The 21,230-nt window shown below is 52.8% G+C and overlaps 7 protein-coding genes across 7 annotated transcripts; 1 reads left to right on the forward strand and 6 right to left on the reverse strand.

The window, feature by feature from the left end:
- Positions 1–425: 425 nt before the first annotated feature.
- Positions 426–3,816, reverse strand: Aud_010707 (uncharacterized protein; the record flags this gene model as incomplete). The annotated part of the gene is made up of 2 exons (XM_043295540.1): positions 426–3,549; positions 3,623–3,816. 2 exons carry the CDS (start codon positions 3,814–3,816, stop codon positions 426–428), a joined length of 3,318 nt encoding a protein of 1,105 aa, XP_043151475.1.
- A 1,621-nt stretch (positions 3,817–5,437) lies between these two features.
- Positions 5,438–5,822, reverse strand: Aud_010708 (dolichol phosphate-mannose biosynthesis regulatory protein; the record flags this gene model as incomplete). Its single annotated transcript, XM_043295541.1, has 3 exons — positions 5,438–5,620; positions 5,678–5,758; positions 5,820–5,822. The coding sequence occupies 3 exons, from the start codon at positions 5,820–5,822 to the stop codon at positions 5,438–5,440; spliced, it is 267 nt and encodes an 88-aa protein (XP_043151476.1).
- A 268-nt stretch (positions 5,823–6,090) lies between these two features.
- On the forward strand, positions 6,091–8,736 carry Aud_010709 (pre-mRNA-splicing factor cwc22; the record flags this gene model as incomplete). Its single annotated transcript, XM_043295542.1, has 1 exon — positions 6,091–8,736. The coding sequence occupies one exon, from the start codon at positions 6,091–6,093 to the stop codon at positions 8,734–8,736; it is 2,646 nt and encodes an 881-aa protein (XP_043151477.1).
- Positions 8,737–9,046: 310 nt separating this feature from the next.
- On the reverse strand, positions 9,047–10,714 carry Aud_010710 (putative MYND domain protein; the record flags this gene model as incomplete). Its single annotated transcript, XM_043295543.1, has 1 exon — positions 9,047–10,714. One exon carries the CDS (start codon positions 10,712–10,714, stop codon positions 9,047–9,049), a length of 1,668 nt encoding a protein of 555 aa, XP_043151478.1.
- A 633-nt stretch (positions 10,715–11,347) lies between these two features.
- On the reverse strand, positions 11,348–14,898 carry Aud_010711 (WD repeat-containing protein; the record flags this gene model as incomplete). Its single annotated transcript, XM_043295544.1, has 4 exons — positions 11,348–11,533; positions 11,602–11,858; positions 11,910–14,671; positions 14,741–14,898. 4 exons carry the CDS (start codon positions 14,896–14,898, stop codon positions 11,348–11,350), a joined length of 3,363 nt encoding a protein of 1,120 aa, XP_043151479.1.
- A 2,042-nt stretch (positions 14,899–16,940) lies between these two features.
- Positions 16,941–18,801, reverse strand: Aud_010712 (uncharacterized protein; the record flags this gene model as incomplete). Its single annotated transcript, XM_043295545.1, has 2 exons — positions 16,941–18,605; positions 18,754–18,801. 2 exons carry the CDS (start codon positions 18,799–18,801, stop codon positions 16,941–16,943), a joined length of 1,713 nt encoding a protein of 570 aa, XP_043151480.1.
- Positions 18,802–19,428: 627 nt separating this feature from the next.
- On the reverse strand, positions 19,429–20,226 carry Aud_010713 (6-phosphogluconolactonase; the record flags this gene model as incomplete). The annotated part of the gene is made up of 1 exon (XM_043295546.1): positions 19,429–20,226. One exon carries the CDS (start codon positions 20,224–20,226, stop codon positions 19,429–19,431), a length of 798 nt encoding a protein of 265 aa, XP_043151481.1.
- Between the last annotated feature and the right edge of the window lie 1,004 nt (positions 20,227–21,230).

Raw genomic sequence — 21,230 nt, forward strand, 5'->3', positions numbered from 1 at the left:
TTTCTCAAGGCTCTCGGCAAGTGCATAATAGATCAAGCAATTCATTCCATAGATCTCATTCTATCTATCAAATCACAATAGAGAGGTACAATATTTGGGTATTTAGTATGTAGTTGCAAGAGTATCAGGCACACGGCAAACATCCAGAACGAAAGGGAGAGACTTGGAAACCCAAGAAAAGTATCCTGGAGCCAGAAGAAGCAATCAAAAACAAGACCAACCGTGTAATAGACTCCAACAACGACCTCGAAACTGCCAGATTATCTCATGCTGCTCTGCATGTATGGATTTCTATCATTTGGCATGAGCAGGGTATCGAGAACAAACGCCAAAATCAGAACAAAGTCTAGAACTATGTCAAACTGCTTGGATGCGGAAGGGAAATAAGGTACTTAAAATAGCATAGTAAGGTCTGATGTTGAATTTCAGACCCGGTCCCGAGCAAAATCCAGCACCTCACAGTCGTCTTCGAAGAAGCCGTCGTCGACACCAGCGCCAGGAGCAGCGGAGACTGCCACGGAATGTCTCTTCTTCCTGCGAGTGGTGATAACAACCTCTTCAACGTTGCTGGTGCTGTTGCCCAGGCTGATGAGGTTCTCCATTTCTCCTCCGAAGCCGTGGTGTTGTTCGTGCACGATATCATCATCATCCCCGGTGCCGCCACCGGCGCTGAATGGCCGCACGTGAAGTTTGGTCAGCGAGATGCTGTCGCCAAAGATCCACTGGCCACCCGGGCCACACGTCAACGGATCACATACTTCATTTTCATTCGAGAAAACGAAGAGATTGACTCTGTGATCGGTGTGGAAGGGCTGGTAAGGTGCGTTCGTCTCGATCTCGGCCTGGGAGAGGGGCTGGCACTTAATCTTTGGGGTAGCGTGGGGCCGTAAGGTAGAAGACGGCAGGGTCAAGATGGCAGAGACAGTGTGTTCATGAGCGAATGTCCCAATCAGCAGTGGACCGCATGGAGTCTGAAGGTTCGCGGGCAACTTGTACTCGATTTCCTTGTTCCCAATAACCGACTGCAGCTGGCGATTCTTGTGAGAAGAAATAGATCGTTTGACCCGGTACAGCCGGAAGAATCCATTGTCTATCACGCCCAGGAAAGGCTGCCCTTTGTTCGAGATCCAAACGACACGAGACGCGGCTGGGTCACGGGCAAGACCGGAGAGGTGCAGTCGATTTTCGCCAGCGTGCCGGAGAGTATTGACTGTACCAGTCGCTGCACCCATCGATTTGCTAAGGCCAGCAGCAACCGCCCTCCCACTTCGGACTCCAGCTGCGGAGGGAATTGCGAACGCACCGACTGCAGGAAATGCAGAGCCGGCGGACGGAGTGCGGCCTTTGACAGCAGCCAGAATAGGCTGCGTTTTTCCACCAACGAGTTTAAAAGCGGCGGATAGCGGATTTGTCACAGCCGCTCTCTCAGTCGCTTCGTCCGTGGGGGGATTGTTGGCTTGGGACTTGTGGGGTTGAGGACGAGCTCGCCGGAACGGAGGCCACTGGAAAGCACTTCGAGGAAGGTCAAAAACGTGCACTGTACCCTTGCGGGTTATCACTGCCAGACGATCCCCGGATGGAGGGGACCAGATCACATCGACAATAGAAGACGTAGTAAGACGTGCGAACCGCGCAACTTGTCGCACGTTGGCTGATGGAGTGGTGGAGTCCTCGGAGAGAACGACCCCTGCCCGACAATGCCTGGCTTGCATCAAGTCCCAAACGTACTGGACATCCCCCTTCTTGCTCGCTGTGAGTAGCATCAAGCCATTAGGAGAGAATGACAAGAAGCTACATCCATTGGGGACTTGGAAGGTGGCGATAGGGTTGAGCATAGCATTCCTTGTCTCGCCGCCATCATCGAATCGTCTCAAATCCAGTATCGAGACAAAATCGGGTTCTGCAGGCGACGTCATCTGCGTTTCCTGGGCGTGGGTCGGAGGGAAGAGACTGTATCCTTGGTGTGGTAAGTCCATAAAATTTGGAGATCGCCGCGAGGACGCGTTCTGAGACTGGTCTTTATTCCAGTAATTGTTCCAAGCTTGAAGTCCCTGGTCACCCATCCAGCGGGCACCACGCACCAGCTCTTGTGTGACACCCCTTGCTACTTTGTCAAAAAGACTTTCGCCCTCACCAACGTCCGTTGCGGAGGTGACTGGTGGCTTGGCTGGAGGACTACGCGTCTCGAGCCCAAAGGCTTTGCCCTGGATAAGCGAGGCAGGCACCGTTCCACGAATAGAGGCTCTATAAGTTGAGGACGGCGGCACTATGGCTAGCCATCGTCCTCTAAGCGCCAGCACAGGGTAATCTGAAACGGCTGAACCATGTGGGGAGTCGTTTCGAGATGCATCCGGATCAGTTGAACTGGATGATGTTGAGTATCGCCGAGCTTCTCGTGCCTGTACACTTGTCCAGGTTTTACCCAAGCACTGGTATGCACATGACGGTGAGAAAGGATTTATGCCGTATACATACACTTCCCCGCTGACGCCGGATGCCAACACAATATGGTTCCCGCTGACGAGTAGCTTTAGATTCCCAGTAGGAGATGGGGCAAGAGCAAGCAATCCGGGAATGTTCTCAAAACACGGAGTAGGTTTCGTGGTGAACAGTGTTGCGATCTGCTCTCCGCTCCGGAGAGAGTAAATCTCGACTCTGGTTTGGTACAGTTTCGGCTCATCCTTGCTGACGCGTTTTTCACCCGGTGGAAGCCTTCCAGTCTGACTAGGTGGTGTCTCATTTGTTTCCGAAGCTGCAGAAGATGTCCGGCCTTCGTCTTCGTTTGAGGCACAGGGTCCGTGTATTATGACGGCGACATGCGGTCTAGACGAAATGAAGGGATCGTTCGATGAGGTAGAGGCTAAGATCTTTGCCTCTATCACCCGGCCCCTGAGCCCACTGAGCTTTCCCACTAAACGCGTTTTGCGGTCTTCGATTGCGAGAACGTCCAAGGCCCCATCAGTGCCAACAAGCATTACGGTACCGCCCATCTTGGAGGACTTGAATGCTGGACCGGACAAAGTGTCAAAGCCACAAAATGAGTAACCTTCATCTCCAGCTACACGGTTTGAACCAGTAAATGGAGGGAGATCAATATCTGGAGCACCGTAGAAGTGAGGCTGCGGCAGATGAGGCAGGGGAATACGACCATCGTACGGGCCACTCAGAGAATGGCTCTTCTGCCTGTCTACAGATTGCTGCCTGGACAAATTGCTGCTCAGGTATCCATTACCGTAGCTCAAGGGTCTCCTTCGAGGAGGAGGAGAGGTTGACGAGGGCTGACTGAAACCACCTTTATCTAGGTGCGTAGGGAAGCTGAGGGGAGACCCGCCTGCGAGCTCCCCGCTGATGCCGTCATTTGGAGGACTTTTTCCATATGGAATTGATTTTGCCCATGTTCCCGTACGGATGGCAAGATCATTCTCCGTCGTTTCCGTAAGAGACCCAAAGGCGTCTGGAACGGCTGAGGCAACCGGATTACTAGGGGGCGCTGACGGAGTATCTGAATAAGACGCCAACTCAGCTAGCACAGGTGGAGAACTGTCAATCCTGTTGCATCGAGGACAAGAGTTTGTCAGTATGTGACGTTTATAGTCTGAAGAGTAGTGATTTCCATGCATACAGGTCATCAGGCGGAGACTTAGCTACCGCTTTGGCCCCTTTACCTCCTTTGCCGTTTTTACCCTTTTTCTTCGTTTTTCCAATATTGTCATTGTTTTCGGGACTTGGCCGAGGGAAGTCTGAAGGAAGGGTAATCAGATCGCCTGAAGCCCGGCCCTGCTGGCGAAATAAGTCGTCCGAGGGTGCCGGGGGCATTCAACTGGAAGGAGTGCCTCAAGGAGGCAACAGAGAATCTCACTGAGACCGCCCTCAAGACCTCTGATAAGGTCTGAGAACGGGTGTTCAAACAATGATGTTGACTGGCAAAAACGATCGATGAGCTGGGAACCTATCTAGAGACTGCGTGGAATCTTGTGTACAGAACGCTTGTCAGCGTGAGTCATCGCAAGAAGCAGTTGCGGGCTCTCATTGAGACATACTATCGTTTGTTGATTGAAGTGACAAAGATCTGAAGAGGATGGATAAAATAAGTTATTGCACTCTCCCTGCTCGAGTGCGGAGCTGTCGCGAGAACCAGCGTACCTGGGGATTTGTACCCTTGGATACGCCTTGTAGATGCGGGATTCAATATGACTCGGATGCCAGACTTTCTTCTGTCGTCCAAGCCTCCAACTCAATAATTATTTCCAGTAACTCGGAACTACAGTCTCGTATGGCCGTTCCAAAACCCAGGACTCAAGAAAAGGTATCAGATAGTTGTTTTGAAGAGATGTGTAGAGCAGGTAAATGGTTCAAGAGAGGGGGAGGGGGAACCTATGCCGGTCAGGAGCATAGGTAGATGACATCTCTCCATGGTAGGCTGACTGCTCATACGTAATTAAACCAAAGTTTACCCCGTTATCTGCCTCAGCTAGCAGGTATCAGTCAATAGTTCCAGGGCTGGTTTCTCCTTATCAGTACGAAGGTACCTATCTGCTTGCCCCCTACTTTCCGCTCTGTATCTCCGTTGGCACCCCTCAAAAACCAGGTCTCATCTACAGTATATATGTCCAAGTTGTTGAAGTTATAAGGTATTCAGACAGGGCCTATACTTCAAAGTTACAGAATCCCTGACGGAATTTCTTAACAGCTGATCTTGGAGTATAAATGCCTGTGATTATATATCTGGCACGAGGTACCGTATCTTTGCTTGTAACGATGTTACAAACAACCACCTCCATCCCGCATGAGGGGTAAGACAAACATTGCAAACAAAGCGCGTCCGAACACGGGGTCAGCATGCCACACGTGATTTGCCTGAGGGCTGCTGCAGGTCATCATCATCAGCATCATCAACTTGACGATGGAACTTGGCTCAAACATTCCACGTATCCACGGTTGCCCCCGGAGGTAACGGCCAGTCAAACAATGACCAAGACTTTCCGACTCAGGATCACGCGTCAGGTGTTCAGTGTCAAGTTCGTCACGGGGTCACTTCTGCAGCATAGCCATGATCTGTAAGGCCCCAAGGTCTCATTGGTGGACGATCAAGCGATGACTGAGACGTGATACCTGCCGGTCACATCAAAGACTATGCTTGTCATCATCCAGGGGGGATTCTCCCTAAGGTACCATTTCCCTCTGACACCTCGTACCGTAGACTTGTGTGCCTGCCGATGACCTATCGGCTCGTCATTGACAAGCATCAACATGCTCATGATGAGACAACGTGAAGGATTCCTCTCTAGCTCGACACGGGTAAAAATAACGTCAAAGAATTTAGATAATATTGTTACAAGTTTATTAGATAAAACAAAGGGGAAATTCCCCTGCACAACTCCGGTAGACTTTGCTTTTGTTCACCGGGCCTTTGTATGCCACCCCTTCTGGGCAAGATTCAGGTCTTCTTCTTTGCTGCAGCAGCTTTGGCGGCTTTCTTTCTGTTGCTGTTGATCATTACCAACCCAATGAAGGTACCAACCACGGCCGAACCCAATAGAGTCAGAATGACAGGTATGCGGATTGCCCACTTGCGAGGAGGAAAAAGGTCATGAAGAGGGTGTCCCTGGTCAACGAATGGCTGTTTGATAGTTAGTTTTCGTGTCAGATGTCGTCAAGAGGGGTGTGGATTAAGTACCATAAGGAGAGTCCAAGCCGTATAATAGAGGAAGATCGCGGTAGCGACCAAGAGCATGGCGGATCCCACGAGTTGGCCCAGCTGCAATCAGAGTCAGTCAGTATAGGGGGAGTTAATGGCTGAGGGGGGGTTGAAGGCTCACCATAATGGAGGCTCGAATTAGGTTATTTCCTCCTAACAAAGCGCAAGAAGGCAAAACGACATATCTCCTCTGATACTGCCCATAAACAGTCCAGGCCAGCTTGGCTCTTCGGACATCACGTGACATTATTGGACGCTAAGGCTTTCCTCCCTTCGCCGCCTCACGTTCCCGACTGATGGAACTTTGTCGGATCACATACCGCATCTCGAGCTCTGGAGTTGACATCTAGCTCAAGAAACTCCAGAGTAGATTATTCAGACACAGTGCAACCATGACGGATTCTGTCGTGTTGCAATCCGCCGTTCGCGTGCCTACGCCTCCCCCAGGCACGTCGTACTCTCCACAACCCTCCGCCTCGCGAAAACGCTCTCCTCCATCTCGGTCCCCTTCCCCTCGTCGCCGGCGCTCGCCACCTGGTGACTCACTGAAGGATGATGGAGATGCGCCACGTATCGATCCTGAGCGTGCGGTCGAAAGAGAGCGCCAGCTGGCCGAGCGCCTCCGTCAACATGAGAAGCAGGAAGCTGCACGGAAGCCCATGACGGAGGAGGAGAAGCAAGCTGCCGCCAAAGCTGAGTATGAAAAACTTTTGAATATGCGGTCTGGGGGCACATACATACCGCCAGCTCGGTTGCGCGCGCTGCAGGCGCAGATCACGGATAAGAACAGCAAAGAATACCAGCGTATGGCATGGGAAGCTCTGAAGAAGTCCATCAACGGTCTCATCAACAAGGTCAATGTGTCCAACATCAAGTTCATCGTTCCCGAGCTCTTCGGGGAGAACCTGGTCCGTGGCCGAGGTTTGTTCTGCAGGAGCATCATGAAGGCGCAAGCGGCGAGTTTACCGTTTACCCCGATCTACGCGGCGATGGCGGCCATTGTCAATACCAAGTTGCCTCAGGTCGGCGAATTGCTGCTCAATAGGTTGATTGTCCAATTCCGAAAAGCATTCAAGCGAAACGATAAAGCCGTCTGCATCTCATCCACAACTTTCATCGCGCATCTGTGTAACCAGCAAGTCGCTCACGAGATGCTTGCCGCGCAGATTCTTCTTCTGCTACTACATAAACCTACAGATGATAGTGTGGAGATTGCCGTCGGTCTAACCAGGGAAGTTGGCCAGCACTTGGAAGAGATGAGCGCTCCCATCGCTCTGGCGGTGTTTGATCAATTCAGGAATATTTTGCACGAGGCCGACATCGACAAACGAGTTCAATATATGATCGAGGTCCTGTTCCAGGTCCGCAAGGATAGATACAAGGACAACCCGGCTGTCAAGGAGGAACTCGACCTAGTTGAGGAGGAAGATCAGATCACCCATCGTATCGGTCTCGATGATGAGATCGATACTCAAGATGGTCTCAATGTCTTCAAATACGATCCTCAGTGGGAGGAGCATGAAGAGGCTTACAAGAAGCTCAAGGCCGACATCCTTGGCGAGGGTAGCGATGGTGAAGAAGACGAGGATGCAACTGACGAGAGTTCTGACGAGGAAGAGGAGGAAGAACGACAGGTGGAGATCAAGGATCAGAGTAATACAGATCTCGTCAATCTCCGGCGAACAATCTACTTGACTATCATGTCCAGTATCGACTTCGAAGAATGTTGCCACAAACTCATGAAGATCTCGTTGCCGCCTGGCCTGGAGCCAGAACTCCCCTCAATGGTCATCGAATGTTGTTCTCAGGAGCGAACGTACTCGAAATTCTATGGCTTGATTGGAGAGCGATTCGCGAAAATTAACCGTTTATGGTCCGATCTTTTCGAAGCTGCCTTCGCCAAGTACTACGACACAATCCATCGATACGAAACCAATCGTCTGCGCAATATAGCCCGTTTCTTTGGCCATATGCTGAGCACAGACGCCATTGGCTGGCATGTCTTGTCGGTCATTCACCTCAATGAAGACGAGACGACATCTAGCAGCCGTATCTTCATCAAGATTCTGTTCCAGGATCTAGGGGAACACCTTGGCCTCGCGAAGTTGCAGGAGCGCATGAGGGATGAAGTTCTGCGCCCCAGCTTCGAGGGACTTTTCCCTCTGGACAACCCTCGCAACACCCGCTTTTCAATCAATTACTTCACGAGTATCGGCTTCGGTATTCTGACGGAAGACATGCGGGAACACTTGAAGAATCTTCCCAAGCCGACTGTTCCCGCCCTGCCTGCACGCGACGCAGAGTCGGATTCGGAGTCTGTCAGTTCACATTCTACCTGCTCCACATGCACAGGTTCTTCTCGGTCTCGCTCGCGGTCATATTCGTATTCACGATCTCCTTCACGAAGCCGCGGTCGGCGTCGCTCGGCTAGTCGTGGAAGGTCGTACTCGAGATCAGTGTCTGGATCTTCTCGGGGAAGAAGTTATACCCCAAGCCACAGTCGATCGAGATCTCCAGTTCCAAAGTCTCGTCGACGCTCGGTGTCCCATAGTCGTTCACGCTCGCCGGCTGGCCGAAAAAGATCATCAGTCTCTCGTACACCGCCTAGACGTGTTCGTGACAAATCCTATGACTCTCGCTCTCCTTCGCGATCCGTGACGCCACCGAAAAAGCGAGCCTCTTACAGCCGGAGAGACCGGTCTTACTCTAGGTCACCGTCGCGCTCTGTTACCCCGCCACCCCGGGCTGGGGATGCAAGGGCGCGTGCCAGACGCTACACCTCGCAGTCTCGTTCTCCTCCTCGTCGACGTGGCGAGAGAAGTGTATCGCCTCAACGTCCTCCTCCTGGTCGCCGTGCCCGTGGCGACTCTTTGTCACGATCGCCCAGTCCTCCTCCGCGGTATGGACGTGAACAGAGACGCAGGAGGAACTCGAGCTCCGTCTCACGATCTCGCTCGCCTCCACCTCGCGACTCCAACAAGCGCAGATCACTCTCTAGGACTCCGCCTCGTCGGGGCCGCGCCTCCGACTATTTGTAACAAGAGAAAAGCTCATATTGAATTATGCCCTTCGGTACTTGGGCATTGCACAATGACTCAGCAGGTTTTTAATGGTCAAAATCACTGGAACAATACGGGCGGGCAAAGGTTTTTCAAAGGTGTATCTATATTTCCCGGCTGTGAATTCCCTTGCAAGCTGTTATGCACAATACCAGCCTTGAATATCTGCATTGAATCTATTGGTCGTATGTATGAAGTCTCCGTAAGATTCACATATCATTCAGTCATCTATCGGGTATCTTGAGTGCTATATCGCCGCCACAACCATTCTATGTACCAAATCCAATATCTACGCCGTAGAAGCCTCCCACACACACCTCTCGCACTGACACAACCCTCCAAGCGCGCCCCTAGCCCACTCTCTCCGCTCCTTCACATCAAGCCCAATATCACAGTAATGATTCAGAATCTCTTCATCCGCCTTGATCCCCTCGCCCGTCCTCCGCACAGGCGCCTTCTCCCCCTTCCACACCGCTCGCTCGGACTCCGTCCGCGCCCGGAACGTAATCTCGCCGCCCCATTCCCAGCGCACGTTGGGGTCACACGAGTGATTCGCCAGACACCACAGCGGATGCACGGCGCAGAGCTCCGGCCCGCCGTCCCAGGTGGAGAGGCGACCCGACGCGGTGCCGCGGAATTTGGCGTACAGCGTGTTGAGCACCCAGGTGTCGTAGCGGGCGAGGTTGGCGTACGGGTCCAGTTCCATTTCCTCGAGGATGCGCATCGGCTGGAGGATGTTGAGCTGGAAGGAGAAGGGGAGGCTGGCGGTAGGGTCGTCTGAGCCTAAAGGGTTGTTGAGGTCGAGGTCGTGGAAGTCTCCCCAGATGTATTTTACCTCGGGGAGGTCGAGTGGATGCGTGTCCTGCGTGGCGGCCATGGCGATGGCCCGACCCAGGAGCAGGAGGTACAGGTAATCGGCCTTGTCCTTCGGGTCGGGGATATCCTTGCCGATCGACTCGAGATTGTCCATGAGGCCGCAGACGGAGCCGTGGTAGACGGTTTGCGCTGTGTCGTGGCATTTCTGGCTGCAGAAGATGGTGTCGGCGCAGCCGGCGCACGCGACGGGGGGTTCGGCGGACGAGAGCTCCGGCAGCGGGGCGTTGCAGGCGTCGCAGAGGTCATCGTGGAGGCGGTTGGTGGCCGTGAGCAGCGACGACTCGCGCAGCAAGATCTCCCCGGGAGCGATATCCTCCTTTGCGAACAGACCCAGTTGAACGGAGACTTCTGCTGCGCTCTCGGCGGCGGCAGTAGTCGTGCCATGCAACGCGGGCAGCGCAACAGCCCTAACCTCGCACTTGGGTGCAACATCCTTCAGGCGCTCGTTCAGCAACGCCAGTGTCTCCGGCGCCTTGCGGTCAGGCTCATGCGTGTTCCACGGATAGAGGACCCGCCTCGCGTAGCCCTGCGCATTCAGCACGCTCGGGTCTACCACCACCACCGCCTCCTCTTCACCTTCTTTCCCATGCTTAGCAGCATACACCTTCTTCATTATCCCCAGCTGCATTTTCAGCCCAGCGATCTCGTCCTCGGCACCCGCACCCACATCCTCCAACAACGCAAGCCCACGCACACAGAACTCATACGCATCCCGATAACACCCACACCGAACCAAGCTCCTCACAAGCAAGCCATACACGCCCCCAATCATACCATCATATTCCTCCTGCGACACGTCCTCAAATTCCCCCTCCCCCTCCCCCTCCGCCTCATCCTCCTCCTCATCACCACTCCCAACCCGCCGCCTAGCCTGAAACTCGCACCCATCCGGATCAACAACAGACTCCAGCAATGACAAAGCCCGGTACGCATCCGCCGACGCGAGATCCGAGAAGCCCAGGCGCTCGTGTATCCGGCCTCGGTCAAGGTATCTTTGCGGATTGTGCGGGTCGGCGTATAGCTGGGAGGTTACTTCGGAGCGTTCACGGAGGAGTGAGTCTGCGCCTGTGTCTGTGGGCATGATTACGTTCGACCGTTTGCGATGGAGCAGAGAGTATCCAGATATCTGGGAAATTGGGCTTTTGCTGCTAAAATTCGTAATCTGTTCTTCTTGTATGCGTAGTATATGCCGTGCTCTGGACTGCTGAGGGTGTATTCAGGTAGGTGTACGCCGGGATTTCTATGTGTGTGCCACTAAATAATAATGACAAGAAGAAGGACTCGGTGCTATACACATATATTCAAGAACGGCATCAAATTGCAATTGCTTTACCAAGACCTTGGACCCATAATCCGTCTCGATTTTTTTTAAAACGTGGGGTATCGTTATCATCACGTGATGATAACAATATATATAGCAAACAGTCAGAACATCACTGGCTACGCTGTACTGGCAGTTCTGGGGTTATATGGACTATGGATGAGGCAGAGCATTTGCGATTATGTACGCTACAATTCCTGTCGACCGATTTTACCATGTCCAAGTGCTACTTACTACAATACACTGCCAGTTGCATGACATGCCCAAGAGTCCTAAAAATGGTGTATATAATACTATTGGCAACCTGGGTCTAATAATATAGTTGAAAAGTCGTACGGCATGGCAGTTGACCAGTCGACCACGCTCCGAAAGCATTCTCGAGGCGGTCTCACATCACCTGCACAGAACTTGTTTAGTCTTCAAACAATGGGGATGCCAAGAGATAAGAATAATCCGAGAGCTTACAGTGCAATTTTCGTCCAGAACAATCGTAGCGCCCTCGCCCGCTCCGTCCACCAATGCACCTCCGACAGTCTGTCTTTGCCGTAATGTAGCAGCTAACCGAGCCAGCATACTCCTCTGAGGAATGACGGAGTCAGATTTATGCCAGGTAAAAGAAAGGAAAAACGAAGGCGCCGATGACTTACAGTGATGTACGCCTCGCTCATGCCTCCTTGACGATCGACGTCGTTCTGGCTCATGATCCGGTAGCTATCATGGATACGTTTGCAGCTTTTGAGGCCGCCAATACCGGCAACGTTTGCACCGAGCGTGTTGGCCGGGCTATCGGGGTCCAGGATGTGCATACCGCGGCGTGCATCTTCCTGCGCATGGCGATCGGGTGAGAAGATCTTGATAGTGCTGTCGATTCCAGAAGCGGCGATGGTCGGTTCGTACGGGTGTCCTTACAAATAAGCGTGAGTTAATGCCGTAAATATAGTCAAAATGGACATACCTTGCACAACGTTGACTACTTCGCTATCCGCCTCGAGTATGTTGACCAACTTCGCTGTTTTCCGATCCCAGATGAATATATGGCCAGAGTCACTGCCGCTCACGACGTACTCATCATTCAGCCCAAAGTAATTGACGTCTTTGACTGTCTTGATATTGCAATGCCCCCGATAGACTTTAGTATGGGTGGAACAAGGCACGTCAAGTTCGACGTCCTCTCTTCGCGTTCGTCGGAAACCATATCTGTTGATGAGATGCTCCTCGGCTTCGTCCTCATCCTCGTCCTCGTCAGAAGAATCGCCAAGTTCCATGTTGAAGTCTCCTTCGTCCTCGTCCTCTTCTTCGTCATCTTCTGTTGACACATCGGAGCCATCCTCGCTCACGACCGCCGCATCGTCGTGCTCAATGGAGGCCCCATTTCCAACTCCCGGCCCGCCGTTAGTGGACCTCGTCCGCGGTCCGCTCTGGTTGGAGGTTCGTGTGTGCCCATGAGTAGAGTCTCCGTTAATGGAGCCACCAGAAGTCACGAGGTGCACGTCTTGGATCGGCTCCTCCTCGACGCTGCCGTCGATATCCTCTTGCACTCTCTCTTGCGGAAGCTCACCGTCCGAGTTATCTTCGATTTCCGTGCGCAGCCCGCCAAAGGCCCGGTTCACAAAGGCGTAGTTGACTCCAGTACCTGTCTCCATCAAGATGCCTCGACCTACCTTCAGAACCCAAAATCTGGTTGCTGAAGCCCGGTCAAGAGATCGAACGTGATGTGCAGTCCCACCATCACCATGAATCCTGGCTGCAACATGTCCCAAATCCTCCAATGGCAATTGCAAGGCATTTGCAAAGGCAGCAACTGCAGCATGTTGTGTCGGAAACAGTGTGCGAGTGCTGTCGTGTTCAAATCTTGAGGCATCGACATTGACCACCGGATAGTCCCCTGCCAAGCCTTGAAGGTAAGGAACCAGGACCGATTCGATCGCACTGTCGTCAGCTGTTTCAGGAATCGGATACCGCGCCAGATTACGTCTGTGAAAGGGATTGGTCTTGAACCCAGCCAATACAGCGGCCCTTCCTCCTTCGAAGAACAGCAAGATAGCTTTGACAAAGTCATAGCCAAATTGCTCTTTCGTGACAATCACATTATTTTCACCGGGCGCAGGTACTATCTGCTGGAATAGGTTCATCGCCGAATCTTCATTTTCGGAAGAACTTTGGATTTCACCTCCCAGAAACCGTGCAAGTGTTCCCGCAGCTTGGACGAATCTCCAGGAAGATTCCCGATTACGACGAAGAGATTGCTGAAAGCTCACGACGTCTGGGCTGGGGTCGAGGGGATATCTCCATGTCCGCATGACTTCTCCCATTCGGGGCAGATGCTCCGCGGCGTGTGTCAATACAGTAGAAAACGAAGCAGTGTACGGCGTCAGATCGGATGGACTTGAAGCCTCGGTGGCTTCGCGCACCGATGCTTCCAAGGAGAAGAGGGCCTTGCGGAGCTTGACAAGTCCTTTGGCGATACGCATGCTCAGCCGCTGTGCCTCGTTCAGAACCGAATACTGCGCCTGCTCCAACACATTTGGCGGAGCGCTCGATACCGTTTCGGATAGCGAGGGGAACGGGATATCCTCCATCTCTCCATTGCCATAGCGGACTCTGAAGGCTAGCTCACCGCTATCATCGTGTCCCCCCGATCGCCGACGCGATTGATGGCGGTTGCCGCTAGACTGTGACGACAGCGAAGCTCCCTTTTGCCGTTTACGTTTTCTGTTCTTTGAGCTTCGACGCCTACGTGAACTAGGACTTCCTTGCACGGACTCCTGAATCGCCGACGCTGGATCGTTCGCGTCCGGACTCCGAACCAGATCAAAACTGTATATATGGTCTCCGGACCAGCTGACAACCATCTCGTTCGGATTGGCGTCGCTGATCTTACAGGCGGTAATATGCCCATTATCCCGTGGGCTCATTCGTCTCTTCCCGCCGGGGGCAAACCTCCGAACACATCTCGTCGCCTCTCCCATGAGTTCCTCATCGTGCTGGCTGCCGCTGTCGGAGAAACCCCCGGGATGGCCCCTTTCCGCAAGCAGATCCCGTCCGAGCATTCGCCTGTCGTGCAAGAAGCAATGCAAATGGGCGCCACCCAGCGCGATGTAATGCGGTTGACTCGAGGAGCACGAGATGGTGTTGAGATCCAAACGGTACCGTTTATACGAAATCAGCGGAGGGGGGACATTCGAATCGTCATGATCCAGACCCGGCCGGTACGCCATGAAGCCCTGTCCCCCGCGCGGCTGCGGATAGGCGGTAGACGGCTGGCGCAAATCCCACTGACGAACCTCGCCATCCTCCGAACATGTGAGAAAGAGGTACGGAGACGACTCGGTGACAATCCTCTTGACCCGATCCGCGTGACTCCGATAGACTCTGCAATTTGTGTTTGTTTCGTTCAGGTAGCGCGCATTGCTAAAGAAATTGTTGAAGCGACGGCTCCGGGCCGACGCAGAAAAGGCAGACGTTGCGGCGACATTGCTGTTACCTGCGGAATACTCAATGTCAAAGACGCGCACTTGAGAATCACCGGCGCACGTCACTAGCGTGCGATCATTCGAATGGGGCATGAACTTGGCCGAGAAGATGTTCGCCTTGTGGCCCGTGTAAACGGTGGTGTTGAGCGTAAAGGGCGCGGACGAGGATTCCGGCTGGTAGGAATAGATGTTGAGATGCAGATCGTCAGAAGCCGAGGCCAACAGCTGACCAGACCGCGACCAACTACCGCCAGACATAAGATAACCTCGTCAGAGAAAGTCCATGGTTAGTGGTCTCGCAGCTAGCACATACCATAACGCGTTGACGCAGCCTGTGTGACCTCCCAGCTCGTTCACAATATCCAAATCGTCGATCCATTCCTTGGAGCCATATATACCACGAATACTTGCTGAGGGTGAAGTGTATCCCGACTCCCGGCGCCAGATGCGATCATACAGTGAGTCCTTCATGGTTGGCGTCGATGCAGAAGCTAGGGCCGGATGTTCGATCTAAATGGGAGGCGATTTTCCAGTCTCCTGGCGTGTGGACCATCTCGACCGGGCGATCAGAGCTTCTGTGCTGTGCCGACGTTTTCTCTCGGGGGAGGTGACGTCAGTCCCGGCGATAGATAGTTGGGCCAGGATAGAATGTGGTAGACAAGAGATAGAAGCAGGTAAGAACCAAGGGGGGACGATGATCCGGGGAAGGAAAAATGCAGAAGCAAGATCAGACGAAGCTAATCTCAGTAGATCGGGTCGATAAGGGTGGGCTGTGGAATGAGACCGAAAAGAGGGAAAGTAGAGGCGCGAGTAAAAAGAGGTGGAATATTAGATAGAAACCGAGAGAAGAACAAACGAAAGGAACCGAAAGAGGGGGCTTGAGGCTTGACTCTTAAACCAGATAGATCGATTCCAGGCCCAGACTCAAACCCACCAAACTACTATGCTATGTACGGGTTGTGTCGAAGCACCTCTCCTATGTGCTCTTGGTGGTATTGTCGCTGGATCCATTCTTCTTCGGGGGACCACCTCTACTTACATCTGACAAGTAATAAATATAGCCCTTTGCTTGCCAATCACTACTTGATTATTGTCTCGGCAAGAATTACCCCTCTTCTTGCTGTATACTCTTCTCTCTCACCCTCTGCAATAGGATCGCATCTTCTTACTTTATTCTACCGTTCAGCACGAGCTTCCCTGAAATGTGACACCCGAGTCGGACCCGACATGATGATCGCGCCGGCACGGACTCCACCGCTTAGTCAAGCAAGCCCGCCTGTCACCGTCTCCGATGGGGTTTGAAGCGCTCTGAATGGCTTGCAGATTGCAGCAAACTCAGGAATCTAGATGTCTGTGTCCCCCCAGGCTGGCTGCTACTCTGCCGAATAATAGGCAGTAGATAAATAGTACCACTAGCAAGACTAGGGAAGATACTTTAGCTAGCTTACTTCTTAAAGTATATTTGATGTTTTTTCCCTGTGAGCCTGTCCGCTGTCTATCCTCGTTTTCTCGGCTACTACCTCTCTATTTTGTTCATAATGATAATACCTTTCTAGGACCTTGGGAGATACTCGTGGCAAAACACTGTCATTCCATGCTCATCATTTCGTCAACTCATCAACGCTATTTCTGCCGAAAATCCTGATCGGAAAGGCGATCTCAGACACAAAACAGGTCTGAGAATTACCCTGGCAGAATCCCGGGCACTGAAATGCAGAGTCCTGTTTTCGCATCTTACAAGTTCAGGTTCCAGTGGCTGATTGCTATCATTTTTATGGAGAACAAGGGCAACCTTCCAGACTTCCGGTACCTCTCAGCGGCGGCCCCTCCACCCCCGAATTCTGAGGCTTGCATGGTGGGGGAAAAAACCAAGGTAGAGTGCATGATCGACCAAAAAAGAGGACTACTTTCGTGAAGCGAGGCGATTCGTTCAAATCAAGGCATACTAGCCCGAATATCAACCCGCGACCCATTGCACTGAATCAGGATTTTCATGGATCCGTCGAAACCGTTGACGGGCGAGGAAAGAATGGGAGAGGGGAAAAAGGGAAAGAATAAGACCGAGGTGTGAGCAGTCTCAGGAATGCAGATGGGTTGGAATCATGGATCAGGCGAGGAACAGGTTTGCCGTCCCTGTCGATGACATTTTCTCGTACCAGCAGACGGCATTTCTGGATGCATTGAACGTGTCATTGTGAAACGCTTTCGCCCGAGGTCTGTCGGTGGGCCTGCTCTAGGAAGCTCTTCTTTGACTGGTTTCTATCGCTGCTCGCTGTTCCCCCTCTTCTCTGATTTCCATCCCTTCCCAGCGACGGGTGTGCTGTCTAGCATGAAGCCTACCTACTTACGGGCCGTGGTTAAATTTCGGTCCTTTGCCAGTAGACGGCGGAAGCGGAGGTGCTAGGTACAGTGGTGGCTACTGAGCGTCGTAACTTGGTACTCACACTCTGCGAAGCGATAGATATTCCGTGGATTCCATGGTGGATCCATCAGATAAATCCAAATAGAATCGTCTATGACCTCAACAGTGCAGCTCTCCACATTCCAGGCCTCGGGCCCCTCACATCTCGGGGGTGGGTTGCAGCCAAATTGGCCGTGAGCTGACTAACCCACTGCCTCTCCGACCTTACAATCTGCGCTTCAATCCTACGTATCGCTTTTAGCTCGTCCACCATCGAAGCGATCATCACGTCTAGTCCCTTGGCTGTACGCACAAGTGCAGCATCAGCGAGCACTTGCTCTGGTCCGTCATAGCCCGCAATATCCAGGCTCTGCAGCTGCCTCAAGCTTTGTTCAAGCTTCATAGTCATGGCGTGCACCTCGTCCTTCCATACGCGATCGAGCGGATCAATGAAAACCACATGGCTCGCATCTGCCTGTTGTCGATGAAGTCGCATACTCTCAATCGCTTGCGCTTTCCGGAACCATTCCTCGAATTCCTGGACAAGCATCGTATACCTCCCTCCGAGACTGTCGGTCAAATCACACACTTCCTGCACCAGCTGCGAAAAGACCTGGATCTGCGCAGCGAAATTCTGGCGACCACCATGTTCGCTGGCATGCTCAAGCCAGCGATTCAAGGCCTGCCCATTAAGCAACCGCTGGCACTTCTTTTCTTCCCCAACAATCGCACGATACGTCTTCGCGACCGCGTCATACTTGGTCCGTAGCTGTTCCTCCGACTCGGACTCCAGTGCCGCCATCTGCTGTAGTGACGACGAATGTAGCAAGCTCAACTGTAGTAATTCCGTCTGAAGCGCCGCAATCTCCGGCCACGTCGCCGGAATCAGTGAATCCTCCCCATCCGCGGACGCCCTGGCAGCAGACAAAGCCGCCGGTCTCACCACCTTCCTCGGCGAGAACTGTTGCTGATAAGTCGTAAACTGCCCACTCGATCTCGTCCCGGATGCCAACCCCGTCGTCGTGGACGTGGACCCAGAAGACTGCGAGTCGCTCCTCTTCGCGACCTGAGTCTGACTCGATGACGGCGCCACAATCTGGCTCCGGTGCCGCACATGCCTAATCCCAGTGGCGGGGGCCCCAGAACCTGCGCCAGCACCAGCTTTCAAAGGCTGTCTCATTGAAGCCGACCGGGTCGGCCGCGCCGGCGGCGGCATATCCGTTTTCTTCGGGGACATTGACGAGGCCCCATCCCGTTTCCTCGGTGAGGTCGAACATCCCTGCGCACCGAAGGTCGTGCTCTTCGGCGTTGTAGCAACCCTCCCGCCCGGGTTCGTTCCCATCCCTGTCGCTGTCCCTGTCCCTGTCCTTGCGCCTGCACCCGTAGCTGTCCCTGTCTTCAACGGGCTAGGTCGTATCAAACTCCGTCGTCGAGTATTCGCCGCCGTAGTTGTAGCTGTCGCTGGCGCTGATGCTGCCACTGCCGTGCTGGACTCCGAAAAACTCTCCTCCTTATGCTGTTGTGTTACCGGCATCTTAGACAAGATCCGGCTCCCTCGCTGTAACCGTGTCTCCACCTGCTGCTGCTGCTGTTGCTGCTGCCGCACCGGAGCAGCACCATCTCGATCACGATCGCGAACGGGGATACTGCGCTGGGGGAGGAGACTTTTCCTGCGATCGGCTGTGCTTGTGCTTGTGCTTGTGCTTGCGCTCGTGTCTGCGGATCCATCGCCATGGCCATCTGTCGTTTTGGTTGTTGCTGTGCGTCCTGTGGTGGACTTGGTGATAGTGAGTAAGATACTCCAGTCAATAGCCACATAGATGTGTGGGAATAAAAATGAAGCTGAGGCCGAGAGACAGGGGTTTGGCTTGGACTGACTGCGTAGCTGGTTGGACAGGGGGTTGGTTCTGATTCGCAACACTAACCTGTTTACTTTGTCCTCTGAGGGAAAGGGAGCGCGTAGGGATCGGCATGGTTGAGGTTGGGTCTAGATCACTTGAGTCATTTCTCTGGGCGGGAGAAATCAATATGGGTATAACTGGGTCTGAGCTGGGTTTGTCAAAGGCTTCGCAGACGAGGTAGATCAGAAGTGATGGAGCGAGCTTCTTACGGGAGAGGATCTGTAAACACTAACAATGAACAAAGCTTGGCGGAGACGACCTCCACGAGTTGTATTTGTCCGACTTTCCAGATACTGATACTCGGAGCTTACGGATATGCTCCTGGATGGATGCTTTATTCCTTCAATGCATTACGGTAATAGTTCGTGTAGACGGTCACTCATAAACGTTCAATGTTCTTAAGCTACACATTTCACGACCCTCACCGCTGTCTATGTAGACTTTTCCGTCTCCATAACTTCTAAATGACAACCAAGGCCATTTGATGAACTCATATTGAATTGAGAAGAGACACATGATAAGAATGAATCTCGGATTAAAGCCACTGTCCCTGCACTACTCCAATTTCTAGGCCGTAACGCCAGCCAGGAAACCTAGAAGACTCGTGTGAAACATAGAGGTACTTTTCGCCCTTGACTGTTCTCAAAAGCAAAAAATAGCAAATCGAACATAACGCCATTCATAAGTCCACTAGACCGCTTACAAGCTTCCACGTCTGGGGAACGCAACCCCATCAATGGCAGCATGGTCGGTAAACCAGCTCACTTTTTCCCCACCACCCTGGTTGACGAGCGCCGAGGGCAGATCCCGGCCCTCTTCCGCATCGAAAATCTGCTTCAGGATCTCCTTCTTTCCCGCTCCAGTGGCGACAAAAGCGATACTGACGGCGTGCGTGACAACAGGCAATGTGAGTGTTATGCGCTTTGGTGGCGGCTTGGGCGAGTTGGTCTCCGCGGCCACCCAGGCGTCCTTCTCTCGCAACAGTTCATGGCCGGGGAAGAGACTGCAGGTGTGACCATCGGGACCACAACCCAAAAGAATGAGATCAAAGACAGGCAGCTTGACGCTGTCTTTGGCCGCGAACGAGCGCATCAAGTCCTCCTGGTACAGGTCGGCAAGCTCCTGGGTGTCATCGTTGACATGGTCGGCATCGATGGGATGAACCTTAGGAGTGCCCATTCCAGCGGGAATCTTGCTTAGGAGCTCATCCTTGAGCAGGCGGTAGTTGCTATCCGGGTGGTCAAGAGGGACAGCACGTTCGTCGGCGAAGAAAATGTCCCATTTGTCGAACCGGACAGTGTCCTCGGGAGAACCGTTTGAAGGCGCAAGTAGAGCCTCGGCGAGAACTGCAGGTAGAGAACCGCCCGATACAGCGACACGGAAAGTGTTATGGCGATTGATGGCGGAGTTCTGACACCGGAGCACATAGGCCCTCAAGTGCGGGGCCAAAGCGTTGGCGTTGGGAAAGCTGTAGAGATTCGGGGTTGTGCCGGTCATGGTGTAAATCGTCGCTTTGACAATGCACAAGGTTCGTAGGACAAGGATATGCTGCAGCTTCCCAGGAAGGTTTTGTGACTTTGTTTGTGACTTGCGTGAAGACAGGAGCACGAGCGAGTAGTGGGTAGATTTTCGGTCAACAGTGCTCTGGCGGGGTAGGTGCAGGAGCGGGACAGGTAGTTAGTTGGCCCTGAGTTATCCACCAAGGACGAATCAAGTAGACCGGCCTGCAGCAGGGTCTCTTTTTCAAATAGTCGAACTGTGAACTAGCAGTGGTGTGCTACCTAGGTGATTTTGCGATCGAAGGGGGAAGAAGCTTCAATGCCGTCTGTGGTTGGGTGATTCGAGGTAGCACCCTCGACAGTCGTCTGCGAGCAGTTCTGAATGTTTCCATGACGTCGGCATGATCCAGGGGAAACCACCCCCCAAATGGCCAGTTGATAAGAAAAAGGATGATATCGGATGAAGCTGGAGACCAAACAAAACACTCTCAAGGCTCAACAGTAATACTCTCTTGTCTCTCCGGCCTATCTATAACCATTAACGGTCCAGAATGTGTGTTGGTCATCACGAATGGCGGTGGTTTGTCGTCGATCAAGACAACTATTTAGCCAGCACATGTGAGATGATGTCACGACAGCAGCGTTGTATCCCCTCACGGCAGGATTCAGATATGGGAGAAGTCCGACAATTAGATAGGTGTAATTATGCAAAGCACCATGACTGCCCCGAACTCCAGACCGTTAAACACGCATCATCCCAGCCATAAAGGTTTCCAGTCAATGGTCCAGATAAGTGTTGCTTTGAGCTTCCACAGTAGGTATCGAAACTCTTTACATTTTCTTCACACCCCTGCATTGCCGCCATGCTGGAAAAGGGACGACCTCCTCAGGGTTACACTATTACAACGCCTTGCAGATGCTGCAGACGGAAATCTCGCAGTTACTCCGGACAACCTTACATTTATTTGTGGAGTCGACTCTAGAGGAATATTGCGTAAAGTG

The sequence above is a fragment of the Aspergillus udagawae genome (genome assembly GCF_001078395.1).
Source record: "Aspergillus udagawae IFM 46973 DNA, scaffold_9, whole genome shotgun sequence".
NCBI lineage: Eukaryota > Fungi > Ascomycota > Eurotiomycetes > Eurotiales > Aspergillaceae > Aspergillus > Aspergillus udagawae.